The 27,220-nt window shown below is 40.8% G+C and overlaps 1 protein-coding gene across 11 annotated transcripts in view; it reads right to left on the bottom strand.

The window, feature by feature from the left end:
• Nucleotides 1-27,220, bottom strand: part of TPK1 (thiamin pyrophosphokinase 1) — a 491,137-nt gene that overhangs the window by 108,518 nt on the left and 355,399 nt on the right. For all 11 annotated transcript variants that reach the window (XM_027821805.3, XM_027821803.3, XM_043540516.1 and 8 more), the window contains one exon: nucleotides 6,330-6,441. In XM_027821805.3, the coding sequence (XP_027677606.2) occupies nucleotides 6,330-6,441 (112 nt within the window). The remainder of the gene's footprint in view (nucleotides 1-6,329; nucleotides 6,442-27,220) is intronic.

Below are 27,220 nucleotides of genomic sequence, written 5' to 3'. Positions count from 1 at the left end.
AGCAAAATCCGTCAGGAAACACGGGACCCATGGAGACAAGGACAGAGCTTTGTCACACATTCATTGTTCTTTGCAAATTTGCTTTCATGAAAGAGACCACAGCTTTAGAAGTAACAGAAAATTCCATGGGACATATTATATGGGGTAGCAGGCAGACTCTCCCCAAAATTACCCTGACAATCCTCTTTTTTCCTAGACAGGGACCTTGTTAAGGTGACAAAGGTTATGTCATTAAACTTGGGAAATTCTGATGCATTTGAAAAATAACTAGCATTTGAAACAAACAAAAAGTTTCCTCACATTTTGATACAGTGCAGTGTGTAACTTCAGCTGGCTATTTTACAAAACGATGTGAACTCCTTAGACTCTGCTTCATTAACTTAATGGTGGTTTAAGCTTCCTTCTCCTACTCTCTGTAAGTCTGGGAAATTTATTGAGACATTATGTTACTCATTTTTTATACAGCAGACACAAAATTCATTTTACAGCCTAAAGCAGATGAGTGAGGAGGATTTAGAAGAGTCTCATCCTTTCCCTACCATGGAGTACACATATCTTCAATAGTCTTTCAAATTAGAAGACATGAGTGCTTCTTTTATATGGTACAGCCAACCCTTACAGACCAGTTGAACTGAGTTAGATCATAACTGTGCCAGCCAGACCACTCTTCACCTCGATCTCCTGTATCTGGAAACTTCCTTCCATTCTTAATTGAATGCCAAATTCAGAACCCAACTACTAGCGAGCTATTGCTAACTAGGGATTTCAACTGTGTACACTCAAATCCGCAGTGGAATTTAAGGCTTTCCAGATCCTGAAGTGTAAGAGACCATGTAAAACTATGTTTTGCCAACGATTAAACCCGTAGTAAAAGCAGACAGCTAGATGTGAGGCAGGCAGCAATGGCACAGTAGGCCCTAGCACAGTGGCTGGACCTCAGATTCATCATTAAGATAGAGAAGGTATTCCTATGGGGGCCATCTGTGTGGGTGGGCACAAGGGTCTACCTCTGTAGATCAGACTGCAGGATTAGGTGCCAGGTTAGAATCATGGGACTGGAAGGGACCTCGAGAGGCCATCTAGTCCAGTCCCCTGCATTCATGGCAGGACTAAGTATTACCTAGACCATAGCTGACAGGTGTTTGTCTAACCTGCTCTTAAAAATCTCCAGTGACGGAGATTCCACAACCTCCTTGGCAAATTTATTCCAGTGCTTAACCACCCTGACAGCTAGGAAGTTTTTCCTAATGTCCAACCGAAACTGCCCTTGCTGCAATTTAACCCACTGCTTCCTGTTCTATCCTCAGAGGTGAAGGAGAATAATTTTTCTCCCTCCTCCTTATAACAATCTTTTATGTACTTGAATACTGTTATGTCTCATAGACTCAGATGTTAAGGTCAGAAGGGATCATTATGATCATCTAGTCTGACCTCCTGCACAGGCCACAGAATCTCACCCACCCACTCCTGCAATAAACCTCTCACCTATGTCTGAGCTATTGAAGTCCTCAAATCATGGTTTAAAGACTTCAAGGTGCAGAGAATCCTCCAGCAAGTGACCTGTGCCCCATGCTACAGAGGAAGGCGAAAAACCCCCAGGGCCTCTTCCAATCTGCCCTGGAGGAAAATTCCTTCCCGACCCAAAATATGGTGATCAACTGAACCCTGAGCATGTGGGCAAGAGTCACCAGCCAGATACCCAGGAAAGAATTCTCTGTAGTAACTCAGATCCCACCCTATCTAACATCCCATCACAGGCCATTGGGCCTATTTACCATGAATACTTAAAGATCAAATAATTGCCAAAATCATGTTATCCCATCATACCACCTTCTCCATAAATTTATCGAGTTTAATCTTGAAGCCAGATAGGTCTTTTGCCCCCACTACTTCTCTTGGAAGGCTGTTCCAGAACTTCACTCCTCTGATGGTTAGAAACCTTCGTCTAATTTCATCTCTAAACTTCCTGATGGCCAGTTTATATCTGTTTGTTCTTGTGTCCACATTGGTACTGAGCTTAAATAATTCCTCTCCCTCCCTGGTATTTATCCCACCGATATATTTATAGAGAGCAATCATATCTCCCCTCAACCTTCTTTTGGTTAGGCTAAACAAGCCAAGCTCTTTGAGTCTCCGTTCATAAGACAGGTTTTCTATTCCTAAGACCATCCTAGTAGCCCTTCTCTGTACCTGTTCCAGTTTGAATTCATCTTTCTTAAACATGGGAGACCAGAACTGCACACAAGTTTCCAGATGAGGTCTCACCATTGGCTTGTATAACGGTACTAACACCTCCTTATCTCTACTGGAAATATCTCGCCTGATGCATCCCAAGACCGCATTAGCTTTTTTCACGGCCATATCACATTGGCAGCCCATAGACATCCTGTGATCAACCAATACTCCGAGGTCCTTCTCCTCCTCTGTTACTTCCAAGTGATGCACTCCCAGTTTATAACAAAAATTCTTGTTATTAATCCCGAAATGCATGACCTTGCACTTTTTGCTATTAAATTTCATCCTATTACTATTACTCCAGTTTACAAGGTCATCCAGATCCTCCTGTATGATATCCCGGTCCTTCTCTGTATTGGCAATACCTCCCAGCTTTGTCTCATCCACAAACTTTATTAGCACATTCCCACTTTTTGTGTCGAGGTCAGTAATAAAAAGATTGGTCCCAAAACCAATCTCTGAGGAACTCCACTGGTAACCTCCCTCCAGTCTGACAGTTCACCTTTCAGTATGACCCTTTTAACCAATTCCTTATCCACCTTTCCAGTTTCATATTGATCCCCATCTTTTCCAATTTAACTAATAATTCCCCATGTGGCACGGTATCAAACGGCTTACTGGAATCTAGGTAAATTAGATCCACTGCTTTTCCTTTGTAAAAGTAAAATCTGTTACTTTCTCAAAGAAGGAGATCAGGTTGGTTTGGCACGATCTACCTTTTGTAAAACCATGTTGTATTTTATCCCATTTACCATCGACTTCAATGTCCTTAACTACTTTCTCCTTCAAAATTTTTTCCAAGACCTTGCATGCTACAGATGTCAAACTAACAGGCCTGTAGTTACCCGGATCACATTTTTCCCCTTTCTTAAAAATAGGAACTATGTTAGCAATTCTCCAGTCATACGGTACAACCCCTGAATTTACAGATTCATTAAAAATTCTTGTTAATGGCCAATGCCAATTCCTTTAATATTCTTGGATGAAGATTATCTGGGCCCCCCGATTTAGTCCCATTAAGCTGTTCAAGTTTTGCTTCTACCTCAGATATGGTAATATATACCTCCATATCCTCATTCCCATTTGCCATGCTACCATTATCCCTCAGATCCTCATTAGTCTTATTAAAGACTGAGGCAAAGTATTTGTTTCGATATTGTGCCATGCCTAGATTATCCTTAACCTCCACTCCACTCTCAGTGTTTCGTGGTCCCACGTCTTCTTTCTTTGTTTTCTTCTTATTTATATGGCTATAGAACCTTTTACTCTAGGTTTTAATTCCCTTTGCAAGGTCCAACTCTACCTGACTTTTAGCCTTTCTCGCCTTATCCCTTCATGTTCTGACCTCAATAAGGTAGCTTTCCTTGCTGATCCCTCCCATCTTCCACTCCCTGTATGCTTTCTGCTTTTTCTTAATCACCTCTCTGAGATGCTTGCTCATCCAGCTTGGTCTACAACTCCTGCCTATGAATTTTTCCCCCTCTGTCTTCTCTTCTCCAGACTAAATAAATACAATTTTTTCCAATCTTCCCTCATAGTGCATATTTTCTAGACCTTTAATCATTTTGGTTGCTCTTCTCTGGATTTTCTCCAATTTGTCCACATCTTTCCTGAAATGTGGCACCCAGAACTGGACACAATACTCCTTGTCAGCAGAGAGTAGAGCAGAAGAATTACTTTTCAGGTGTTGCTGACAAAACTCGTGCTAATACATCCCAGAACGATGTTTGCTTTTTTTGCAACTGTTACTATTCACTCATATTTATGACCCTCAGATCCCTTTCTGCAATACTCCTTCCTAGGCATTCATTTCCTGTTTTGTATGTGTGCAACTGATTGTTCCTTCCTAAGTGGAGTACTTTGCATTTGCACTTATTGAATTTCAGACCATTTCTCCATTTTTTTCCAGATTATTTTGAATTTTAAATGTATCCTCCAAAGCACTTGTAACCCCTTTCAGTGTGCTATGCCATTATCTAAATTATTCATGAAGATATAAAACAGAACTGGACCCAGAACTGATCCCTGGAGGACCCCACTTGATATGTCCTTCCAGCTTGATTGTGAACCGCTGATAACTACTCTCTGGGAACGGTTTTCCAGCTTGTTATACACCCACCTTATCATAGCTCAATCTAGATTATATTTCCCTCATTTGATTATGAGAAGGTCATGCGTATCAAAGTATCAAAAGCCTTACTAAAGTCACGATATACTACATCTACCACTCTCCCCCTCACCCCCCAGGCTTGTTATCCTGTCAAAGAAAGCCATTAGGCTGGTTTGACACAATTTGTCCTTGACAAATCTATGATAACTGTTACTGATCACCTGATTATCTTCTAGGTGTTTTCAAATTGATTTGCTTAATTATTTGCTCCATTATCTTTCCAGGTACTGAAGTTAAGCTGGCTGGGCTGTAATTCCCCAGGTTGTCCTTATTTCCCTTTTTATAGATGGGCACTGTATTTGCCCTCTTCCAGGCCTCTGAAATCTCTCCCATCTTCCATGACTTTTTGAAGATAATCACTAATGGCTCAGATAGCTCCTCAGTCAGCTCCTTGAGTATTCTAGGATGTACTTCATCAGGCCCTGGTGACTTGGAGACATCTAACTTATCTAAGTAATTTTTTACTTGTTCTTTCCCTATTTTAGCCTCTGATCCTACCTCATTTTCACTGACATTCACTATGTCAGATGTCCAATCACTACTAACCTTTTTGGTGAAAACTGAAATAAAGTCATTTAGGACTTCTGCCATTTCCACACTTTCTATTATTCTCCCCCTGCAACAAGTAACAGGCCTACCTTGTCCTTGGTTTTCCTCTTGCTTCTAATGTATTTGTAAAATGTTTTCTTGTTACCCTTTTTATTGTTGTTTGTTTATATTCATCCCTTGTAATTTGGCCTATTTTCCACTTTTTGTAGGACTCTGAGTTTCAGATCATTGACGATCTCCTGGTTGAGCCCCAGTGGTCTCTAGTCATTCTTCCTATCTTTGTGGCATTGTATGCTCTTGTGCCTTAATATCTTTTTGAAAAACTGCCAACTCTCTTGAACTGTTTTCCCCTTTAGACTTGCTTCCCATGGGATATTACCTACCAACTCCCTAAGTTTGCTAAAGTCTGCCTTCTTGAAATCCATTCTCTTTATTCTGCTGTTTTCCCTCCTACCATTCCTCTACCATTTCATGATCACTTTCTCCTAAGCTGACCTCCACTTTCAAATTCTCATCTAGTTCCTCCCTATTTGTCAAAATCAAATCTAGAACAGCCTCTCCTCTACTGGATTTCTCCACCTTCTGAAATAAAAAATGGTCTCTGGGTTAGTAGAAGATGGACTTTACGGAACATTCCAGTGCTTGTGAACCACTTCTTTGGTTCTTTCCTTTTCAATTTTAATGCATCTCCACACACACACACAGACACACACACACACACACACACACACACACACACAAAAGTTGACTTCATCTTCTTGGGTGAAAATACCCTACACAACTCAAAGGAAAAATGTCCCCTTTCTATTTTTCTGTCAAAAGAATTTTTGTCATCTTTTCATCTTCTAACAAATACTCCTGTTTAGAGCAAATGCAGTTTACCCATTTTAAATAATAATAAAGAAAAGATATATTCATCCAGAGTTGACAAATGGACAGTATATGTCAACCAGAAAGTGAGGTGGCTTTAATAATCTGTATCGCATTATTATTTCTCTCTCATAACTTTATGGCTTATAGGCAGGAGTTTAGGCACTTGCAGCCTTACCTCCCTGAAGAGTAATGTATCAGGATGGTAATGCATCATGACCACAACAAATGTTCTATTTAAACAGTATTATGATTCCCAAAAGCAAAACATATTACAGCCTGTGATGTCTTAGGTTTTAATATAATTCATGCATTTCCTTTTCTGACTTTTTTTGTTGCTGTAAAAACTTACTCCACTAAAGTTTACTATTCCTTCCTCCTCCTGCACCCCCAAAAACATATAGGACGAGATTTAAATGTGTGCTACATAGGTGTAAATCTGAAATAATGCCAATGAAGCTACCCCTAATTTGAAAGGGTGTCAGCAATGAGACATCTTACTTACTGAGGTTCCATTTTAGGCCCGTCGTAGTCACGTTGTCACAAGGGTTCCCAACTGGAATGAGGCCACACCAGCTACTTTCAAGTCCTGTGTTTACATGCAGTTTGTGCTTTCCCTGCAATATAGAAAGAAGTCTTCTTTAGACAGTAGCAACCAAGGACCAGGAAGCCATTTATACAACACATTTTAAAAATACAATAGAATACATCTGAATTAGACAGGACTGATCTTAATTCTCCCAAAGTTCAGAAGTATTTGGATCTGGGATTTAAGTGTTGCCTATCATACAGAGAGGGACCAGTCAAAGATCCAGATCTGAAAGTATGGGATTTTGAATCTGCGCTTTTGGTTTGGTCCCATCTATAATCTGAATCCAATACTGTGCAATATTCCTCTGCACTAGCATTCATATCCGAAGTTAGGTTGTTTTTTCCTCCATTTTGGACGAATCCTGATCTAGTCATTAATTTTTTTAAACTGTTGACTTTCCACGTGAGCTGTGTAACTCTTTAGAAACAAAACTAGGCAAAACTTACCTAGTTTGGGGGTTCATCACAAAGCCAAAATTTTGGCCACAATTGTAAATTTCATGTACTTTCCCTCCTGGAAAAAGTTCTAAACCAGTAATAAAACAATGGGGTTCTACAAAGTTTAAAAGGGTTCTAGAGAAACCCAAAGTTTAAAAGGGATCTAGAGAAATAAATCTAAAACCTATGGAATTTAAGAAAATGACATTCCCATAGTTAGGTTTTTAAACACCATCCAAAATAATGAACTAAAGAAGAGTGAACAGTGCAAAGTTCAGAGGGAAAGGAAATGCAGCATTTCACAGTACAGGGACAATAATTATCTGTTCTCAGTTATATAGGAAATGGTTTCCTGCAACAGGGCTAGCAGGAAACATCAAAGAAGGAAACTGTGCTAATATTTGTGGGGAAAAATATCAGATTCTTCCTACATAATTTATTCTACATAACAAAAGAGATAAGATGCTTCAGAAGTACATGACTTTGGCTTTTATTCTCTTGGATGCATGGGAGCACTTAACTCCTGTAAGTGATAATCGGAGTCACAGACATAATTCCCTCTCCCAGCAGTGAAAAATTTAATTTTTTTTATGGTTTATTAATTTCTCTACCAAAATGGGTATTTAAAAAAATACATTTTGGGTTTCTTGGTTTTGTATCACTTACTGAGTGTATTACAAAGACTAAGATCCTTAAAACAAGAGAAAACTAGATGTGTAACTCAAGCAATATCTTAAGTGCCAAATAAATAACTTTTTACTGAAAGAAAATATTGTAAGCGTCAGCCTTGTATTTCATGTTTCCTCTCCCCCAGCAGCCTCCCCCACTGTGAAGTGACAAGTTAGACGAAAATGAAGGAGAAATACCTTACTGCCAAGATGAATTATCTGAGGTGGTTGACAAATTCTACTGCTTATGCCAAATATCTTATAAAAATCCTCAATATGAACCATGCTCTCAGTTAGCAAATGAACTTTAAAGTTGTCAATTAAAAACTATCAGAATTTATAGCTTTAACCTGTTTGATAGTTTGCAGAGCAAGATGGAGAACAGTTCAACATGGTCTATCTTCTCAAATCACACAACTTCATAAGGTGCTGAGCCACAAGTTTCCATGGGTATTGTGGGTGCTCCACAAATGCAGGTATTTACAAATTCATGCCTAACGCCCTTTTAGCCATGCAACATGCTTAGCTATTTCTCTACTGTGATGTTTCTCATATCCTGTGAGCGTTCCCTTCCTGGGAAATTGCTCTGGGCCCTGGTCTACACTACAAACTTATGCTGGTATAACGTCCCTAAGCAATGCAGTTATACCAACCTAACTGCTGGTGTAGACACTGCTATGTTGATGGGAGGGTTTCTCCCATTGACATAGGTACCGCCCCTCGGGCAGGTGGAATACCTAAAACGAAGGGAGAAGCTCTCCTATTGGCACAGATAGTCTTCACTGAGCACTGCAGTGGCACAGCTTCGCTGCTGCAGTGCTTGAAGTGTACACAAGCCCTGAGTTACTCTGCAAGAGGTGCAAGCTACACTGAAGTGTATCTCTATTCTGACATCTATCGGTAAAAGAATATGAAAAGCAGTGAAGTAAAGATGCCTGATTAATTCCTGGCTTCTCAAACTCAGTTTCTTTGGATTGGTAACCTTGAGATCATTCTTTTAGACTTTGTGGCCCTGATTCAACAATGGAGCTACTCACATGCTTGAAGTTAAGCACCTGCTTGTGGAACAGATGTCTCTAAAAGTATGTTACTTATATAAAGAACATGAGATCTTTAAAACAGAAATACCTCAGGTAATTATCAAAGTGTTGCCAATTCTCAGGGTTTAACCACAAGAGTTGTAATATTTCATATTTTTCTTAAAGCCCAAGCTTACACAGCCAGGTGAGTACAGAAGAATCTCATCTTTCATTTAAGAAAGAAAAGTTTCTAGCCTTCACGCTTGTGGAGAAAAGTTTGAAGACAAGCACTAAACACTCAAAACCCAAATGGCAAATAAAAAGCATTTACAAGTTACATACAAATGTATTCTCTTAAATTAAAATCTCATGATTTAAGCCACTCATGATTTTAGGGGTCTGATTCATGATTTTTGAATGCTCAGAGTTAGCAATATTTATATGCCCTTTGTTTTCAGTTTTTACCAATTTTTACTGAAATTCTGGAAGTGCTGGATTCTCCAGATATACCTCTCTCCTTCTGGAGGGGGGAGGCAGCTCTGGGGGATCCCTCTGGCACCTGAGAGATGGCACCAGATCTAGCTCTGTGCTCCATAAAGACAAATGGCAACCTGGTAAGCTGGATGTCCTGTCCCCCAATACTAAACCTAATATTTTCCCAGAAAACTGTGAAGTTAACATTGGCATTGATTTTCATCTGTTGTTAAATGTTTGTAGTAAACACTGACACATTGCTAGGAAATTTTAAACAAGTAAAGCCAGAAACAAAGTGCCTTAGCTATACTGTACAAGGAATAAATTGACTTATTTAAAAAAAAAATCCTACTTTCTTAGGGAGTTTATTTTCTTTTGGGAAACACGTATCTTAAAAAGTTAACAAATGAGTTCATTTGTTTGGCAGAAAGATTAAAAACAACAACACATTTGTACAAAAAGGACTAGACAGTCAAAGTACTGTAAGCCACCCATGGGGAAAATTAGGTGCAGAATGATACTTTCAAGTTCCCATCTAGAAATCTTCCATAGACGCAACATAAGGCTACCCACGTAAGGGAGAGTTCACAAAATCAAAAATTTTTTCTTATTTTTAAACTTTAAATAAACAAATACTACACTGGTGCTAAAAAATGAAACTGATACTGTGTTTGTAGAAACCTCTCTAGAAACCAAAGTTACAAAGTTTAAGAGTAAAAAGAAACCCAAAGATGGATTAAAATTACTTCCTTTTAAGTTTTTACCTCTGAAGTAGACAGCTGAACTGCTTTAGCATTTTAACTTACAAATCAAATATCATCATTTTCTAATGTTACTGGTGATGATAATAATGGCAAATAATATAGCTGTATTGATTTTTATCTTATAAAGTAGTTTTGAAAAAAAAACATTGATCAGTTCTGAGGATTGATTCAATTTATTTTTCCCCACTTCGTGTCTGGTGCTGGGAAATGAGATCAACTTCTAAGTTTAGCACTATGACGAAAATGTCAGAAGGCTGTTTTTTTTTTTAGTGTGTTTCATCCAAACAGGCTTAACTTTTACTCTTGTTTCTGATGTTACTCATTTTAGGTGCCATTTTAATAAGGAAGCACTAACAGAATAGGGGCCAAACACAAAAAATAAAGAAAAATCTGAGAAACAATTTTCCCTCTGTTAAGTCTCCTAAATCAAATGGAACAAATGAAATAATCAGCTGAAAATTGGGAGCACCTATACTTAACTACACATCAAAGATAACAGGAATGTATAACCTTTGTTCAAAAATATGAAAGTTAAATGTGGGTAACAAGTAAAGAGTATCAAGTTGCAAGCAGTTGGGCTTCTAAGTTATTTATAGTGCCTAAGTGTCGCTTCACAAAAACACAAAGGCAAGGACCCTGTCCCAAGGCACTTACAGAGTAACAAACAAATCCAATATAACTTGCAAACAATATAATATATAATTAAGGTGGTTCAAACACAAAAAGGTGTGCAGACATGATAGGTGCAGAGCTCAACAAAGGCTGACAGACCAATTTTAGACAGATCTAAAGGAGGAAAGGGATAGGAGTTGGCACATGGCAGTTGAAAGATTGTTCTAAATATAAAGTGGAATATGGAAAAAAGGCACAAGGTCACAAGGAGAAGGAGAGAAAAGATTGAAACAGTTAACAGAGAGGATGCTGGGAAGCATAAGAATGAGAAGGGGGCGGGTATCAGCAGAGAAGTAGGAAGTGGATGTTATGGAAAGTGTTGAAGGATAAGGAGTGTGAACTTTAACATGGAAGGAAAAGGAAATCAATGAAGAGACCTAAGGACAGAAGTCGTGGTCTGAGCAGGAAGGAAGATAGACCTTAGCAACAACATTTGGGGTAGATTGGAAAGAAAAAAAAGGGAGATGCGGATGGTCAGGGAGGGTTCTGAAGTAGAGGAGACAAATAATTAATGAACAGACTAGTGTTTCATTAGTTGGGATTCAGAGGGAAAGACAGATTTTAAGGTATTGGGGAGAAAAATGCCTCAGAATTTGGTGACAACCTATATATAGCGAGAGGAAGAGAGGAGCCAGACATGACAATGAAGTTTTAAGCTTGGGGTGTCTTTTTTCAGCAGTAAAGGGAAGGAGACGAGAGAGTTTATGTGGAAAGATACATTTGGTTTGGAACAATATGGAGCTTCAGGAGGTGAAGGGATATCCAGGAAGACATGCTGAGGACATATGGAAATGTGTGACGGGACAGATGATGAAAGGTCATAGAAAGCGAGAATGGGAGTCATCAGCATAGAGAGGGATGCGATGGGCAGCTATTCTTCTGCCTCACCAGGACTCTACTGTGGAGCCCACAAGATTCAATATTATCCAATATTCAACACGCAACAAGTTAAGCCTCAGAGTTAACTGTAAGAAGCCACAGACGTCAGTGCCAGCAATATGCAGTTGACACACTGTTCTATACAATACTTAGTCCTGCCACGAGTGCAGGAGACTGGACTAGATGACCTCTCGAGGTCCCTTCCAGTCCTACAATTCTATGATTCCCTATTTCAAACACGTGCAAAGCCATCATCCATCTTGCCCAGTGTTTGGGTGTGGTAGCTCTTTGATGAAGAGTAGATGGCTGAAACTAAATCGGGGTAAGATGGACACAATGGTGACAAGAGAAGGAAATCATTCTAAAGAACTGGTTGAAACCATATTATCATCCTCAAATGAAGGAATCTGTCCTCCAGTCAAAGCTTTGTATTGTGTCAGGGTTCTTCTAGTCTTCCAGTCTTCTTCTAGACTCTTTACTGCTCCTGGACACCCATACGGCATTAGTAGTCACAAATGACATATCAGCCTCTGGCTGGCCAAAACGTTGCCCCCCTTGCTATTTCATGATGCCCTGGCCCCAGTAATGTACTCTCAGGCTTGAGTACTACAGCACTGTGTACCTTATATGTTAGAAGAGAATGTCCAGAAGAAGTTCCAAATGGTGCAGCCACAGGGTAGCAAGTCTTCTGAGTAAAAGAGGGTGATCAGCATACATCACCCTGGTGCTCTGCCCACTGCCCTGTCACCCTGTCCAATCCAAATTAATAAATTTGTCTCAGGAATCACCACTTTCCATGGCAGCTTGCCCTTCATCTGTGCACCCTGTGACATTAAAGTGCAGGGAATCAGGAGTTCCTGGGACCTTGCCAACTGCTGTGGAACACCCTGCCACTAGACTATGATTCTCACAATATTCTGAACAAAATTTAAGACTTAACTCATTATATTAGCTTTCCTTCAGTGACTACCCTATAGATGGCAGCACAAGAAAGTCTGAACACAGCTGTCGTGTTATGTAAGGAAAGGGCAGAGAATACAATCTGTCTTACTGTTTTCTTTCCATACATGTTTGCACTTAGACACAATAATGCTGAGTACAAAAAGATTACCTAAATGACAGGCAGATAGTATTTGAATCCATGGGAACAAATTAAATCTCCAAAATTACAGTGTAAATGGAAAAGATGAAGGGAATAACAATTAAACCAAATAAGAATATATTTATTTGTTTAAAACCAAATGTTTTGATAGGAATATTTTAAACAAATTCTGGATCCATTTCTATTGGTGTGAGATTTTATAAAAACTTTTTTTTTTTTCAACCTTGAAATGTTAGGCCAAATTTGTTGCCAGAATCTTTCTGAATATGGTAAAGCTTTCTTAAATGAATATCCTTTAAAAATGTAATATTGTAGTATTGGTATAAAGAGGTGTCACAAAGCAAGCAGTTGTGTGATTTGTCAAAGGCGTCTATGATGCAGACTACCAATTGTATCAACATTAATTACACAATGGGATTAGAGCTGGTCAAAAGTAGGAAATTTCTGTGAAAACATTTTTTTGTTCGGGGAGAATTTTTTTTGAAAAATTCTCACCCACTCTAGATGGGATCTTATTAAATCAAAAAAGTGAAGATCACTTACATCTGCTGTAGCATCTATTTTAAATTGAATTGATTGATAGTTCTGTGTTACCCTACAATGGATTCAGCTCCTGTTGCTACTGTTTCCCTTTATGTTTCTCTTAGAATGGGAGCACATGCAGAACAAATACAGTGACCACCACCACAGTTACAAGTAAAGTCTTGTTTGCATTATAAGTTTTAAATGATAAAATGAACTAACTGGCTACAATTATTTGTGTTGTAGTTAACTCACATATTATATGCAACCAATGTGTGATGAATAGATAAGTAGGACAGGATTATACGTGTAGAAGATTGACAAGTATTTAGGAGTGATAGATTTGTATCAGAGATATAAGTCAGGTAAGGCAGTAATGCACGGCCTACACTATGTTGGGAAGGCACTCATCTAAAGTGCTTGGTGAAAAGTGTCATCACCAATATTACATGGTGCTGTAATCTCAGGAGCATCAATTATTTGCTCTTTGGAGAAAATTTATATTTTATATATACAGCGGTGACCACTTAAATGTTTAACCTTGGGGGATAGTAAATCTCATTTTACTGGCATTCGCCCTAGAGGGATTTCATCCCATAGACTTGTCATAAATTGTTTGAAGCAGATGTGTTCATTGATTGGGGTCTAATAATCATTATAATTCACTCTCTCTAGTACCTGGGATTTAATTCACTGTGGAATAGTTCCTTTATTAGGTGTGCCTCTTCTAGGGTAGCACTAGAAGTGAAAATCCCTATCCTGCAGATAATTCAAGTGACTGGCACATGCAATCCCATTAATTTCAATGCAATAGAACCATTTACAGCTGATAGGAAGAATTTGCAGGACTGGGTCCAAAGGTTGGACAGTGTTTTGAAGCGCAATAAATTTACTATTTTTCAAGTACAGTGTAGCCAATTAGTTCATCTGACCATTTAATTGTGTTGTTGTAGTAAACTCACATGTATTATGTAATCCAGGTGTGATGAATAGATAAGTAGGACAGGATTATAGGAGTAGTAATTGACTCTCCTGAGATTACAGAATCATGTAACATTAATGCTGACACTTTTCACCAAGCACATTAGGTGAGTCCCTTCCAAACATAGGGAATAGAGGGCAAAGTTCCTTTCTACCTTTGGAACAGTAATTTTATCCTCTATGTCAAGCCCATATGATGATTGGGTAAGTGGTCAGCAATGGTAAGAGGGGGAAAAAAAATGATGCATGCGTCAGGGGGAAAATATCCTTGCATCAGTTAAACTGCCAGTGGTGAAGACATTACAAATATACACACAAACTGAAATTACAACACAGTCTGAAGTGAGCAGCATGCTAGACGGGCGTACGAAATAGTTACTATCAAAGGGAGCTTGGGAAGTTCAGTTCTTGCACACAAGAGCATCTTCAGCATTCACAGGTGCCTCATAATTTAACTGTCAACGTGCTGTATGAATGTCCCCTCTGAGCACTCATTTTATTAACCCTTATCTGCCAACTACACATGCATCTACACAAATCTTTTCAGATGATAAGAAAGGTACAGAGAGAAGATGCAAATGGGAAGTACAATAACCAAGAATAGTGTGTTTCTGCTCAAAATTTCCAGCTAGCTTTTTACTGGTCCATTCTGACATTTTATCCCCTTAAACCTGTGAGTTTGATGTCCTATACTCAGCAGGCCTATCATTATGGGCTAAGTACAAGTATTAGCATTTTTAGTGATTTCATGCTTAAAAATCAAAACCATTCTAAAGGCCCTTATATTCTGTAATCCCAAAGTGATGAGTATTACAACGTAATTTTCCTCACAATCCATTACTTTAGGACATTTAATATTATCATTCAGTCCTTTTTAGTGCAATTCTATGAGGAAGAGTCCAGATAGTCTCTCATCTACATTCACTCTGTCCTTTTCCTATGATACCAGAGATCTTTGTGAGTTAATTCACATGGCAAGGATATTCACATATCTGTGGCACAAATAACTTGCTATGAGAGCTGAGAGGCTCAATTGCCTCTTCACTGCACTATTAAACCGCTACCTATTGCTGCCCTATATCAAGTCAAGATCAGCTAAGCTTCAAAGTGAGTAGATGGTTTCAGTGCTTTCTTTGTAAGAACAATGCTCTATCCCATATTAGAAGAATGCTACAGTGGTTTCAAAAACAAGTTAGCAAATCTGTACTATTCTTCTAAGGAACTATGTCAGAGTTTGGCTACATGTGGTAAACAGTATTCAATAGCTGATCTTAAGCATGATTTAAATAGTTGTGACAGAACTGGCTTGTTTATCCAATTCATTATTAAGCACGGGTTAAACAGAGATGTGGTCAAACTGATTATTATGCAGCATGGCCCACTAGCGTAAATGCACCCAAACCATGTTATGGTGAGTTAAAAATCAGTCTTCTCTTCTCCAGACTAAACAAACCCAATTTTTTCACCCCATCTTCCCTCATAGGTCATGTTTTCTAGACCTTTAATAATTTTTGTTGCTCTTCTCTGGACTTTCTCCATTTTGTCCAGATCATTTTGAATTTTAATCCTATCCTCCAAAGCACTTGCAACCCCTCCCAGCTTGGTATTGTCTGCAAACTTTATAAGTGTATTCTCTATGCCATTATCTAAATCATTGATGAAGATATTGAACAGAACCGGACCCAGAACCGATCCCTGTGGGCCCCCACTCTTTATATGTCCTTCCAGCATGACTGTGAACCACGGATAAGTACACTCTGGGAACGATTTTCAAACTAGTTATGCACCCACTTTATAGTAGCTCCATCTAGGTTGTATTTCCCTAGTTTGTTTATGAGAAGGTCATGCAAGACAGTATGAAAAGCCTTACTAAAGTCAAGATATACCACATCTACCACTTCCCCCCTCTCCACAAGGCTTTTTACCCTGTCAGAGAAAGCTATCAGGTTGGTTTGACACTATTTGTTCTTGACAAATCCATGCTGACTATTATTTATCACCTTATCTTCTAGGTGTTTGCAAATTGATTGCTTAATTATTTGCTCCATTATCTTTCCGGGTACAGACGTTAAGCTGCCTGGTCTGTAATTCCCCAGGTTGTCCTTATTTCCCTTTGGTCACTTGGTCTCTTTGGTCACATGTACCTGCAGCCATAACCCAGAGGCTGTTTGCAGCATCCCAGGAAACTTCTCAGTGGGTGATTAGCATTCTAAGACCTATTGTTCTTCCTAATGGCTCTTCCTAACTGGCCATCCAGACTGATTGCATTCTGTCTAGTGGACATTCCACAGGTGTAAAAACATTTGTAATAGATGCATAGACAATATTCCTAACTTCAGATACAAAAATGATACATGCATACAAACAGGATAGTCATATTCAGTAAATCATAACCTCTCAAATGATATCTTACATGACCCATCTTGCATAAAACATCTTAGTTATGCCATAATCATATAATAACCATATCTCTATGAGGAATATGGGGTGTAGTGTCACAACTACATGTACACCTTTCTGGTTTTACTTCTGGTTCTAGGAAGGAGTAATCTGATGCCCTTGTAGCAGTGCTCTCATTGACAGACCTTGCTTCAAAAAAACTGGGGTCTTTCCTCTCCCAGCTGAATCTGAAGAAAAGTTACATCTCAGATGTCTGTGCTGAGGATGACTGATTATCCCCAAGTTCCAATCCTGCTTGTATTAAAGACCGAGATCCCCAGTTCCCTAAATCAGGATATGTTAAAGACTAGGGTGTCCTGCAGAAGCAGTTTCTTCCCTACCACCATCCCTTTCTCATGTAGCAACGGAGTCAATTGAACTTTACAGTGCATAAAACATATTCCTTTTGGCAACAAAATGTATAGTGAATGTGGAATTTCTATTAAAATATTTGTAGAGCGTACGTTGGTACAACTCCCATTCATTTCAACAGGAATTGTACCCACTAATATCAGGGGTGAATTTGATCTTTAGAATCCAGAAGAGAATCCCTATCACATTAAAATAATTTTAAATAGGGCACATTTAGTCCTAAACTATTTCACAGTACTGTAAGTGTTACAGTCAAACTTGGACCCTTTCTCAAAGGTCTCTGAAGGTCTGAAAGCAATATTTGCATTTTCCTGGCATCCCATTTATCATCACAGCCATAATTCTGAGAGATTATCTCTACAGAATTAAATTGATACATTAGAGTACCACCAAAAGATAAAAGAAATTGTATTGGTTTGCAGCAAGGACAACAAAAAGCCCTGACAATATTTAATTGCTTACTGCTTTCTGGACAAGGTGCTGACCTCCTGCACCTGGAAAAATTAGTATTTAAAAACCTGAATCTACGGACTGACAGCACATCTAAGTCTTAACACTGACTTACACCTCATTTACCTTTTATACACCAAACAGCATTTGCACTCTCAAAATATGTGACCAATAAAAGCAACTAGAATTAAATAATGCTGTACAAATTGCAGAGCAACATGGGGCAAAAAGAAGAACTATTACACAGAAAATATAAAACTAATGATCATTGTAACAAAAACCATGTAGGTGTTGAGAGTTTTTAACAAGTAATGTTGCTTATTCTATGCTTTTCATATGATTCTATAGTGATATATGATCAGCATATAGAAACTTTTAGCCAGTTTCAAACAGCATCAGGTTGAACAGAGAGGGTACCTTCCTGGAAAGAAACTAGACTCCAGCTCTCTTGTGTCCAAAAGCAATAAGGACTTTTGATAGGAGACAGGGGCTCTAAACACACAACCCAAAACAAAAGAACAGAGACTGATAAACAGAGACGGGTCAGATTATTCACAGCCTGTGTTTCCAAGGTAGGAAAGATAATTTTGACAAGAGCTGTCCAAGTCTAAAAATGAACAAAGCAGTTTCTTCCCGAGAGAGGTAGCCATAAAGAGAAATTCTGAATAAAACACGATGGATGGTAGGAGCACATATGGCTGAAATGCTGAAAGCCTGAAAAGCCAAGCAATAAACTCCACATAACCTGAAGTACCAGTAACTTCTGGGAAAAACTACGTGGATGTGCCCAGCATTAAATAGCATATAATCAAGGATCATTTATTAAATAGGATGTAACAAGGAGGGGGCACCCCTGAATTCTGTATTCCTTTGTTCTGAATCTAGTCTGGCTATAGAGGTGGCTTCCCTGTTGGAAAATAGGAGTGCTCTTTAACTCATTCTTTCAGCCCGTGAAATGAGAAGCCCACTTACACTACTAGTAGAAGAGATATTAAGCATAACATTTTGAACTGAAATGAAGATTCTATTTTCTGAGATCCCAGCCAAACACAAATTGTCAGCAGAGTAGGAGTATTCATGCAGAGCTGAAGAATTCACATCTAATGTTGGCTTTAATTTGTTAAGTTCCAAAGACATTATATATTTACATATTATTCTCCAGGTGATGGACTAATTATTTTAAACTAATAAAAAATGGCTCAGATTATCATCATAATCATTTTTAAAGAAGTAACTAACAATTTTTGGGACCTTAGTTATTTGGAGACCAATCTGATACACCTTAGAGAGGTCTGATTTTCAGAGAAGAGATACTTAGCACTTTTTGAAAATTAAGTGACTTTATGATGTCTCAAGTTGAGTAGCCAAAATTTGAGGCACCAAAATTACTAGTCAATAGTGAAAATCTTAGCAAAAGAGCTATAGAAAGCATATAATGGTTAATTACTACATTCACTTAATTGTATATTTATTTATATTTGAACAACAACTAGTTTATATTGGATGTGTAGGGATTGAGAATGACTACTCAGCATTCTGACACCTTGAAATTTATTACATGAAATACAGGTAAAGGGGGGTATTGTTATACCAGATGAACATGGCCCATTACTGTTTATACAAGAAACTATTTCCTACATGCAGAGTAAAAAAGATAAGAAAGCATGTCTAAAGCAATTTATAACTCAAAGAGTTAAGTACTTAAAATGACCTCCTAATATCTGAAACAGTAAGAAACTGAAAGAAAGAAATCAATTACTTGACTTAATTATTTAAGGATTAGACTCCTGAAGAATTTACCTTTGTTTTTAGCTATGGTTAAACTAGGAAAAAAAAGTTAATTACTTTTAAGTCATACCCGATTAGTGAATTTCAGATGAAAGGAGAAAAAACAGTCTAAAAACTACTCTATATGAGTATTTGAGGTTTGTAATAGATCTTATCTACAGATGTGGAAAAAATTAATTATGGTTTGTTATTACTACTGCTGGACAAATAATTTGTTTTAAACCAACACTTGAAAAACAATAATTGTTTAAATAATTTCAACTTCTAACTTTAGAATAGATTTGTTTAACTGACAGCAATAAATACTAATGGGCATAACTCAGATTATCCAGAATAGGGTCTGTATTCGGGTACTGTGTGAACAAAATTGCCTTTCTAGAATTAGTTGAAGATGGATTAATAATGAGTAATATTTGGATTTCTCTGTGTTACTCTGCCACAGTTGCAGTCAGTGGGAGCCTCTGAGCTGGAGCTATACTCTAAGGCAGTCTCTCCCCAACCTTTCCTGATTACTGTACCCCTTAGAAATTAATAACACTAGGTACTGTTTGCATCTGCTTCTCATTCCTCTGTGCAGCTATGCAGTGGGGGTCCTGCAGAAAAGTTTGTTAATGCACACTGGGATCTCCCAGGAATCCTTCATAGAGACCTCTAGAAAACTTTCCTAAAGGTACTGTGCAATCCTCTGCCAAAGTTTCCTTGGCAGAACTGCTTTGTTTCTTCCCCTGATGTAAGAAACTTTGCCGTGCCAATCAGTAATTACTTCTGCAGGAACCAAAGCAGCACACAGGCAAGCAGTAGGAGATGTACCCTTGCCCGCCTCCATGATGTACTGTGATCCATTCTCAGAACTCCTAGCGACAGAAGGTGGCGATTTGCACAGTGGGATAGTTACCCAGGTTGCACTGCTCTCTCTGTCGGTGCTAGAGCACCAACTGTGGACGTACGCCACCGACACAAGAAGCATCGTGTGAACATTCACAAGCGATGTAATTACAGAGGTTTATGATCACTGACATAATTTAAGTTGACTTAACTCTGTAGTATAAACATGGCCTAAGAAATCCAACCTTTTCCCGATTTGTCACATCAAGCGTAAGACAAAGAACTACAGCTGGCTACAGACTGATTGACTGGGAGCATAAGGAATGCCTGAGTGCTGCTTTGGTTCCTGCAGAAGTAATTACTGATTGGCACTGCAAAGTTTCTTACATCAGGGGAAGAAACAAAGCAGTTCTGCCAAGGAAACTTTGGCAGAGGATTGCACAGTACCTTTAGATATCATGTAAAGATATCTTTTTTACTTTTATTTAAATCTAAAATCATAAATCAAATATATATCCCACAACAACCACGCTGCACTTTAGGAAGAATGCTTATATAATGAGCCATATCTATGCTGGTGACAGAGCAGGATGGGGAGCAATTGGCTGAATGGAACCAGAGAAGGCCTTTAGAAATTAACTGACTGGGTTGGGCAAGTCATCCATTTCTTCTGCTTTTTGAAGGCTTTAGAAAGACACTATGCAGAAGGCCAATGTGCATTTCTAACCTTAGGTCAGACATACTTGTCAGTCAAAACATCCAGGATTTTTTATGCATATGTTAGATCAAAAAACTGTCTTCCCTCTACGAAAGGGACATACTTCATTTAAAAAAATAAAATAAAATTTGTTTTTTGGAAAAAAACATAGAATAATCATATTTTTGTTATTAGAAAGCCAGTTCAGAAATCCAGGTTTTCTTTGGAAGAGTTTTCCAAAAAGGATTTCCTATACTGATATCTCCCTAATGAACCATGACATCATAATACATTGATTCAATTTATAGACTTAATTTCTATTCAGATGCATTAGCAGTGTTATGAAGGGTATGCTTGTGTTCATTTTAAACAAAATGTGATTTAGAAGGTACTTATGCATAAAGAAGCATGCTGTGGCTCACTACCCTAGAAACATTCTAGAAAAGGCCAAGGGGAGGAGGGCGAGTTCAACAAGTGGAGTGGAGAAGTATAAGCATGTGATGAACAAATCCATAAATAGAAAGGTTAAATATGATTGGTTTGAGGTTTGTGTTATGTAACTTGTTATGCAACTGCCATGTGCTATAAAATTGCAATGGGAAGGGCTCCTTGCTGGAGGGACTCTGGCTGATTTTTGTACCAGGGGCTCTCCCTTTGTGCATACTGAATAAAGTCTTATTGAATTGAATCGAATCGAAGACCCTTGATTCTGCCCGGCATCTGACTTGGTTACTATTGGGAACCACAAAATCCCAACAGTTTTAAACACTTTCCAATTTATAATTCCTATGTAATAAAAGCATAACTAGAATGGTTCATAGAATCATAGAATATCAGGGTTGGAAGGGACCCCAGAAGGTCATCTAGTCCAACCCCCTGCTCGAAGCAGGACCAATTCTCAGTTAAATCATCCCAGCCAGGGCTTTGTCAAGCCTGACCTTAAAAACCTCCAAGGAAGGAGATTCTACCACCTCCCTAGGTAACACATTCCAGTGTTTCACCACCCTCTTAGTGAAAAAGTTTTTCCTAATATCCAATCTAAACCTCCCCCATTGCAACTTGAGACCATTACTCCTCGTTCTGTCATCTGCTACCATTGAGAACAGTCTAGAGCCATCCTCTTTGGAACCCCCTTTCAGGTAGTTGAAAGCAGCTATCAAATCCCCCCTCATTCTTCTCTTCTGCAGACTAAACAATCCCAGCTCCCTCAGCCTCTCCTCATAAGTCATGTGCTCTAGACCCCTAATCATTTTTGTTGCCCTTCGCTGGACTCTCTCCAATTTATCCACATCCTTCTTGTAGTGTGGGGCCCAAAACTGGACACAGTACTCCAGATGAGGCCTCACCAGTGTCGAATAGAGGGGAACGATCACGTTCCTCGATCTGCTCGCTATGCCCCTACTTATACATCCCAAAATGCCATTGGCCTTCTTGGCAACAAGGGCACACTGCTGACTCATATCCAGCTTCTCGTCCACTGTCACCCCTAGGTCCTTTTCCGCAGAACTGCTGCCTAGCCATTCGGTCCCTAGTCTGTAGCGGTGCATTGGATTCTTCCATCCTAAGTGTAGGACCCTGCACTTATCCTTATTGAACCTCATCAGATTTCTTTTGGCCCAATCCTCCAATTTGTCTAGGTCCTTCTGTATCCTATCCCTCCCCTCCAGTGTATCTACCACTCCTCCCAGTTTAGTATCATCCGCAAATTTGCTGAGAGTGCAATCCACACCATCCTCCAGATCATTTATGAAGATATTGAACAAAACCGGCCCCAGGACCGACCCCTGGGGCACTCCACTTGACATCGGCTGCCAACTAGACATGGAGCCATTGATCACTACCCGTTGAGCCCAACAATCTAGCCAGCTTTCTACCCACCTTATAGTGCATTCATCCAGCCCATACTTCCTTAACTTGCTGACAAGAATACTGTGGGAGACCGTGTCAAAAGCTTTGCTAAAGTCAAGAAACAATACATCCACTGCTTTCCCTTCATCCACAAAACCAGTAATCTCATCATAAAAGGCGATTAGATTAGTCAGGCATGACCTTCCCTTGGTGAATCCATGCTGACTGTTCCTGATCACTTTCCTCTCATGTAAGTGCTTCAGGATTGATTCTTTGAGGACCTGCTCCATGATTTTTCCAGGGACTGAGGTGAGGCTGACTGGCCTGTAGTTCCCAGGATCCTCCTTCTTCCCTTTTTTAAAGATTGGCACTACATTAGCCTTTTTCCAGTCATCCAGGACTTCCCCCGTTCGCCACGAGTTTTCAAAGATAATGGCCAAGGACTCTGCAATCACAGCCGCCAATTCCTTCAGCACTCTCGGATGCAACTCGTCCGGCCCCATGGACTTGTGCATGTCCAGCTTTTCTAAATAGTCCCTAACCACCTCTTTCTCCACAGAGGGCTGGCCATCTCTTCCCCATTTTGTGATGCCCAGCGCAGCAGTCTGGGAGCTGACCTTGTTAGTGAAAACAGAGGCAAAAAAAGCATTGAGTACATTAGCTTTTTCCACATCCTCTGTCACTAGGTTGCCTCCCTCATTCAGTAAGGGGCCCACACTTTCCTTGGCTTTCTTCTTGTTGCCAACATACCTGAAGAAACCCTTCTTGTTACTCTTGACATCTTTTGCTAGCTGCAGCTCCAGGTGCGATTTGGCCCTCCTGATATCTTTCCTACATGCCCGAGCAATATTTTTATACTCTTCCCTGGTCATATGTCCAACCTTCCACTTCTTGTAAGCTTCTTTTTTATGTTTAAGATCCGCTAGGATTTCACCATTAAGCCAAGCTGGTCGCCTGCCATATTTACTATTCTTCCGACTCATCGGGATGGTTTGTCCCTGTAACCTCAACAGGGATTCCTTGAAATACAGCCAGCTCTCCTGGACTCCCTTCCCCTTCATGTTAGTCCCCCAGGGGATCCTGGCCATCTGTTCCCTGAGGGAGTCGAAGTCTGCTTTCCTGAAGTCCAGGGTCCGTATCCTGCTGTTTACCTTTCTTCCCTGCGTCAGGATCCTGAACTCAACCAACTCATGGTCACTGCCTCCCAGATTCCCATCCACTTTTGCTTCCCCCACTAATTCTACCCGGTTTGTGAGCAGCAGGTCAAGAAAAGCGCCCCCCCTAGTTGGCTCCCCTAGCACTTGCGCCAGGAAATTGTCCCCTACGTTTTCCAAAAACTTCCTGGATTGTCTATGCACCGCTGTATTGCTCTCCCAGCAGATATCAGGAAAATTAAAGTCACCCACGAGAATCAGGGCATGTGATCTAGTAGCTTCCGTGAGTTGCTGGAAGAAAGCCTCATCCACCTCATCCCCCTGGTCCGGTGGTCTATAGCAGACTCCCACCACTACATCACTCTTGTTGCACACACTTCTAAACTTAATCCAGAGACACTCAGGTTTTTCCACAGTTTCGTACCGGAGCTCTGAGCAGTCATACTGCTCCCTTACATACAGTGCTACTCCCCCACCTTTTCTGCCCTGCCTGTCCTTCCTGAACAGTTTATAACCAGCCATGACTGTACTCCAGTCATGTGAGTTATCCCACCAAGTCTCTGTTATTCCAATCACGTCATAGTTCCTTGACATCACCAGGACCTCCAGTTCTCCCTGCTTGTTTCCAAGGCTTTGTGCATTTGTAAGCTAATCAATTGTACATGGTCACTTAACAGATTTTATTATTCTTAAGCAATAAGCAGGCGTGACACAGAGACCCCCTTCGAAGAGGGTCCCCTGTTCTTTGCAACATCTCTCACCTCAGACCTGGCAAACTCACTACACCAAACACGTCTCACAGGATATTTATCCACAAAGACCAATATGTAAGGTATCTACAGAAAGCTCATAACTTGTCAAGACTCATAACCATTAGGAGATGCATGTACAGGTAATATTTAAGAAATAATGTATTTATATTCATGTATGCTTTATGGACTTGGAGTAGAAATTAATCACCAGGAGGTAATGTGTCTTGATGATGGCCTATTCCGGCAAGGGGGAGTTGTCACCCCGCCCTGTTTGGCGGGTGAGACGATGCAAGGCTCACTTGTTCAGCGTCACACAACACTTAGGGCTTGGCTACACTTGCGACTTAGAGCACATTAAAGCAGCCCCAGGTGCCCTACCTCATGACGTGTCCACACTGGCAAGGAACATACAGTGCACTGACTCCGTGGCTCGAGAGCTCCTGGTACTCCACCTCGGCGAGTGGAATAACGTTTTGTGTGCCCCTGTTGAAGCGCCGCAGCGCCAGTGTGGACGCCCTGGTCTGTTAGTGCGCTCTGATCGGCCTACAGAAGTGTCCCACAATGCCTGTTCTAGCCACTCTGGTCATCACTTTGAACTCTACTGCCCGGCCCGCAGGTGACCAACCGTCAGACCCGCCCTTTAAATTCTCTGGGAATTTTGAAAATCCCCTTCCTGTTTGCTCAGCCAGGTGTGGACTGCTCTCAGCGAATCTTTCCAGGTGACCATGCCTCCACACACCAGGCGATCCCCAGTATGGAGCAATGGCGAGGTGCTGGACCTCATCAGTGTTTGGGGGGAGAAAGCTGTCCAGTCCCAGCTGCGCTCCAGCTGTAGGAATTACAACACCTACGGGCAGATATCAAGGGACATGATGGAAAAGGGCCATGACCAGGATGCACTGAAGTGCAGGATTAAAGTGAAGGACCTGTGGAATGCCTACCGCAAAGCCTGCGAGGCAAACAGCCGCTCCGGTGCTGCTCCGGCCATTTCTACAAAGAGCTGGATGCAATACTGGGGAGCAACCCTGCCACCATTCAGAGTACCATCGTGGACACTTCAGAGACCAGTTCAACAAGGCAGGAGGAGGAGGAGGAAAGCGGGAGCGAGGGTGCTGAGGAGGAGGGAGACACCCCGGCATCCCTAGATGCATGCAGCAGGAGCTGTTCTCAAGCCAGGAGGAAGGTAGCCAGTCACAGCAGCCGGTGTTTGGGAAAGGACAAACACCAGAGGAGGTTCCTGTTAAGCAGCTTTTATTTTGGGAATGAAGTTATTCGGTGCGGGCTCTTGGGGCGAGGATGGTTGCAGGGTTAGGGCTGCATGCATGCCTAGATGCGGAATAGGGCACTGATGTGCTTTCTCACATCGCGTTAATTGGCCTCAGTGATCTCTTCAAAGGTCTCATCCAGAAGCTGGGCAATGCACTTGCACAGGTTTCTTGGGAGAGCCACTGTGGTCCTTGTCCCAGTCAGGCTAACTTGTCCATGCCACTGTGCCATGAGGGGCGGGGGAACCATTGCTGCACACAGGCAAGCTGCATATGAGCCAGGGCGGAAGCTGCATTGTACTAGAAGACCCTCCCTTGCTTCCCAGATCATCCTCAGCAGCAAAATATCTTCCAGGACAAACGCCTGTGGAAAATGTGGGGAGAGTGTTCAGTATAGGGGGCTCCTGCAGCTGTTGACTCTCCTCAAGGCACAGAAACCTAGAGGACAGTATGGCCATGAAACAGTCAGGCCCCCTTGACCCAGTGATTACTCACTATTTTGGGGCTCCCGTGGGTTATGTACGCTCCCTTTGGGATGGGCAAATTATGCTATTGTGTTGACTGTGCTTGCCCTTAAATACGGGGGAATGATTGCTCTGTCTGGTGTGAACAATGCTGCCTCTGTTAAGTGCTGCATTTTGCCTTTACAATCAATTTGCCTTTGAGATCTCAGCTATCCGTGTTACCACTGGCTGAAAAACTTCAACGAATTAGGAAGAGGCCATGTAAAAGCAAAGAAGTCATGCAGCAGTCCCTTAATGAGAATAAAAAATTGCAGGAGTGGAGAGAGAGTGAAAGGAAGATCCGCCAGCAGAATGAGGAGCGCTAACACAAAAGCGCAGCATTCTGGTAGCAAAGCATGGAGCGGCTGATAAGTATCATGGAGCGCCAAGCGGACTCGATCCAGGCGCTCGTAGCCAAGCAGGTGGAGCACTACCACGCCCGCCCCCCTGCAGCCGTTGTCCCAAAACTCTTTCCCTTGTACCCCCATGTCACCTCCAACCCACTATCCCCAACACTGTTCCCTCTAAGCTGTGCGCACGCACACAGATCCTAAACCCCACACACACAGTGAAACACCACGCGCACAAAAATTTGCACAGAAGAAATTTTTTGCGCACACGGCCTGTCAAAAATTAGAGGGAACACTGATCCCCAACATCCGGGTTCTTATCACCACCAGCTACCTCCAACACCTGTAGCTTCACCACCCAGCCCTGAAAACTACAACCCTTACCCTCTGCACTCAACCCCCATCACCATGCAGTATAGCCATCCTGAAGTGCAGCACTCATTGCACAGCACTCCAGACAGGAAGGCTGAGTATAACAACAGGACATATGCAAATTTGTGATTGTATCGTTGCCCAGCTCACCCCTGTGCCCTTTCTGTTTCCCAGGCAGTTGTTTCTTTTCTATAAATGGATTTTTTGGCTTTGAAAACATTCTTTATTATTTATTGTATAAAGTAAAAGATACCTTAGCCCAGGAAAGCAACTGGCACTGCAAGTCAGCATAGCAAACACAGATTCCTACTAACATTGGAACCACTGCACTTCACTCCAGGACACCAGACATTACTGGTGGCTTTTAGCCTCAAATTGCTCCCTCAAGGCATCCCTAATCCTTGCAGCCCCATTGCTGGGCCCCTCTAGTAGCCCTTCTCTCTGGCTGTTCAAGTTCAAACTCCAGGTGTT

This window comes from Chelonia mydas, chromosome 2, assembly GCF_015237465.2.
Source record: "Chelonia mydas isolate rCheMyd1 chromosome 2, rCheMyd1.pri.v2, whole genome shotgun sequence".
Taxonomy (NCBI): domain Eukaryota; kingdom Metazoa; phylum Chordata; order Testudines; family Cheloniidae; genus Chelonia; species Chelonia mydas.
The sequence above is the reverse complement of the archived record's forward strand: the minus strand, read 5'-3'. Positions and strand labels throughout refer to the sequence as shown.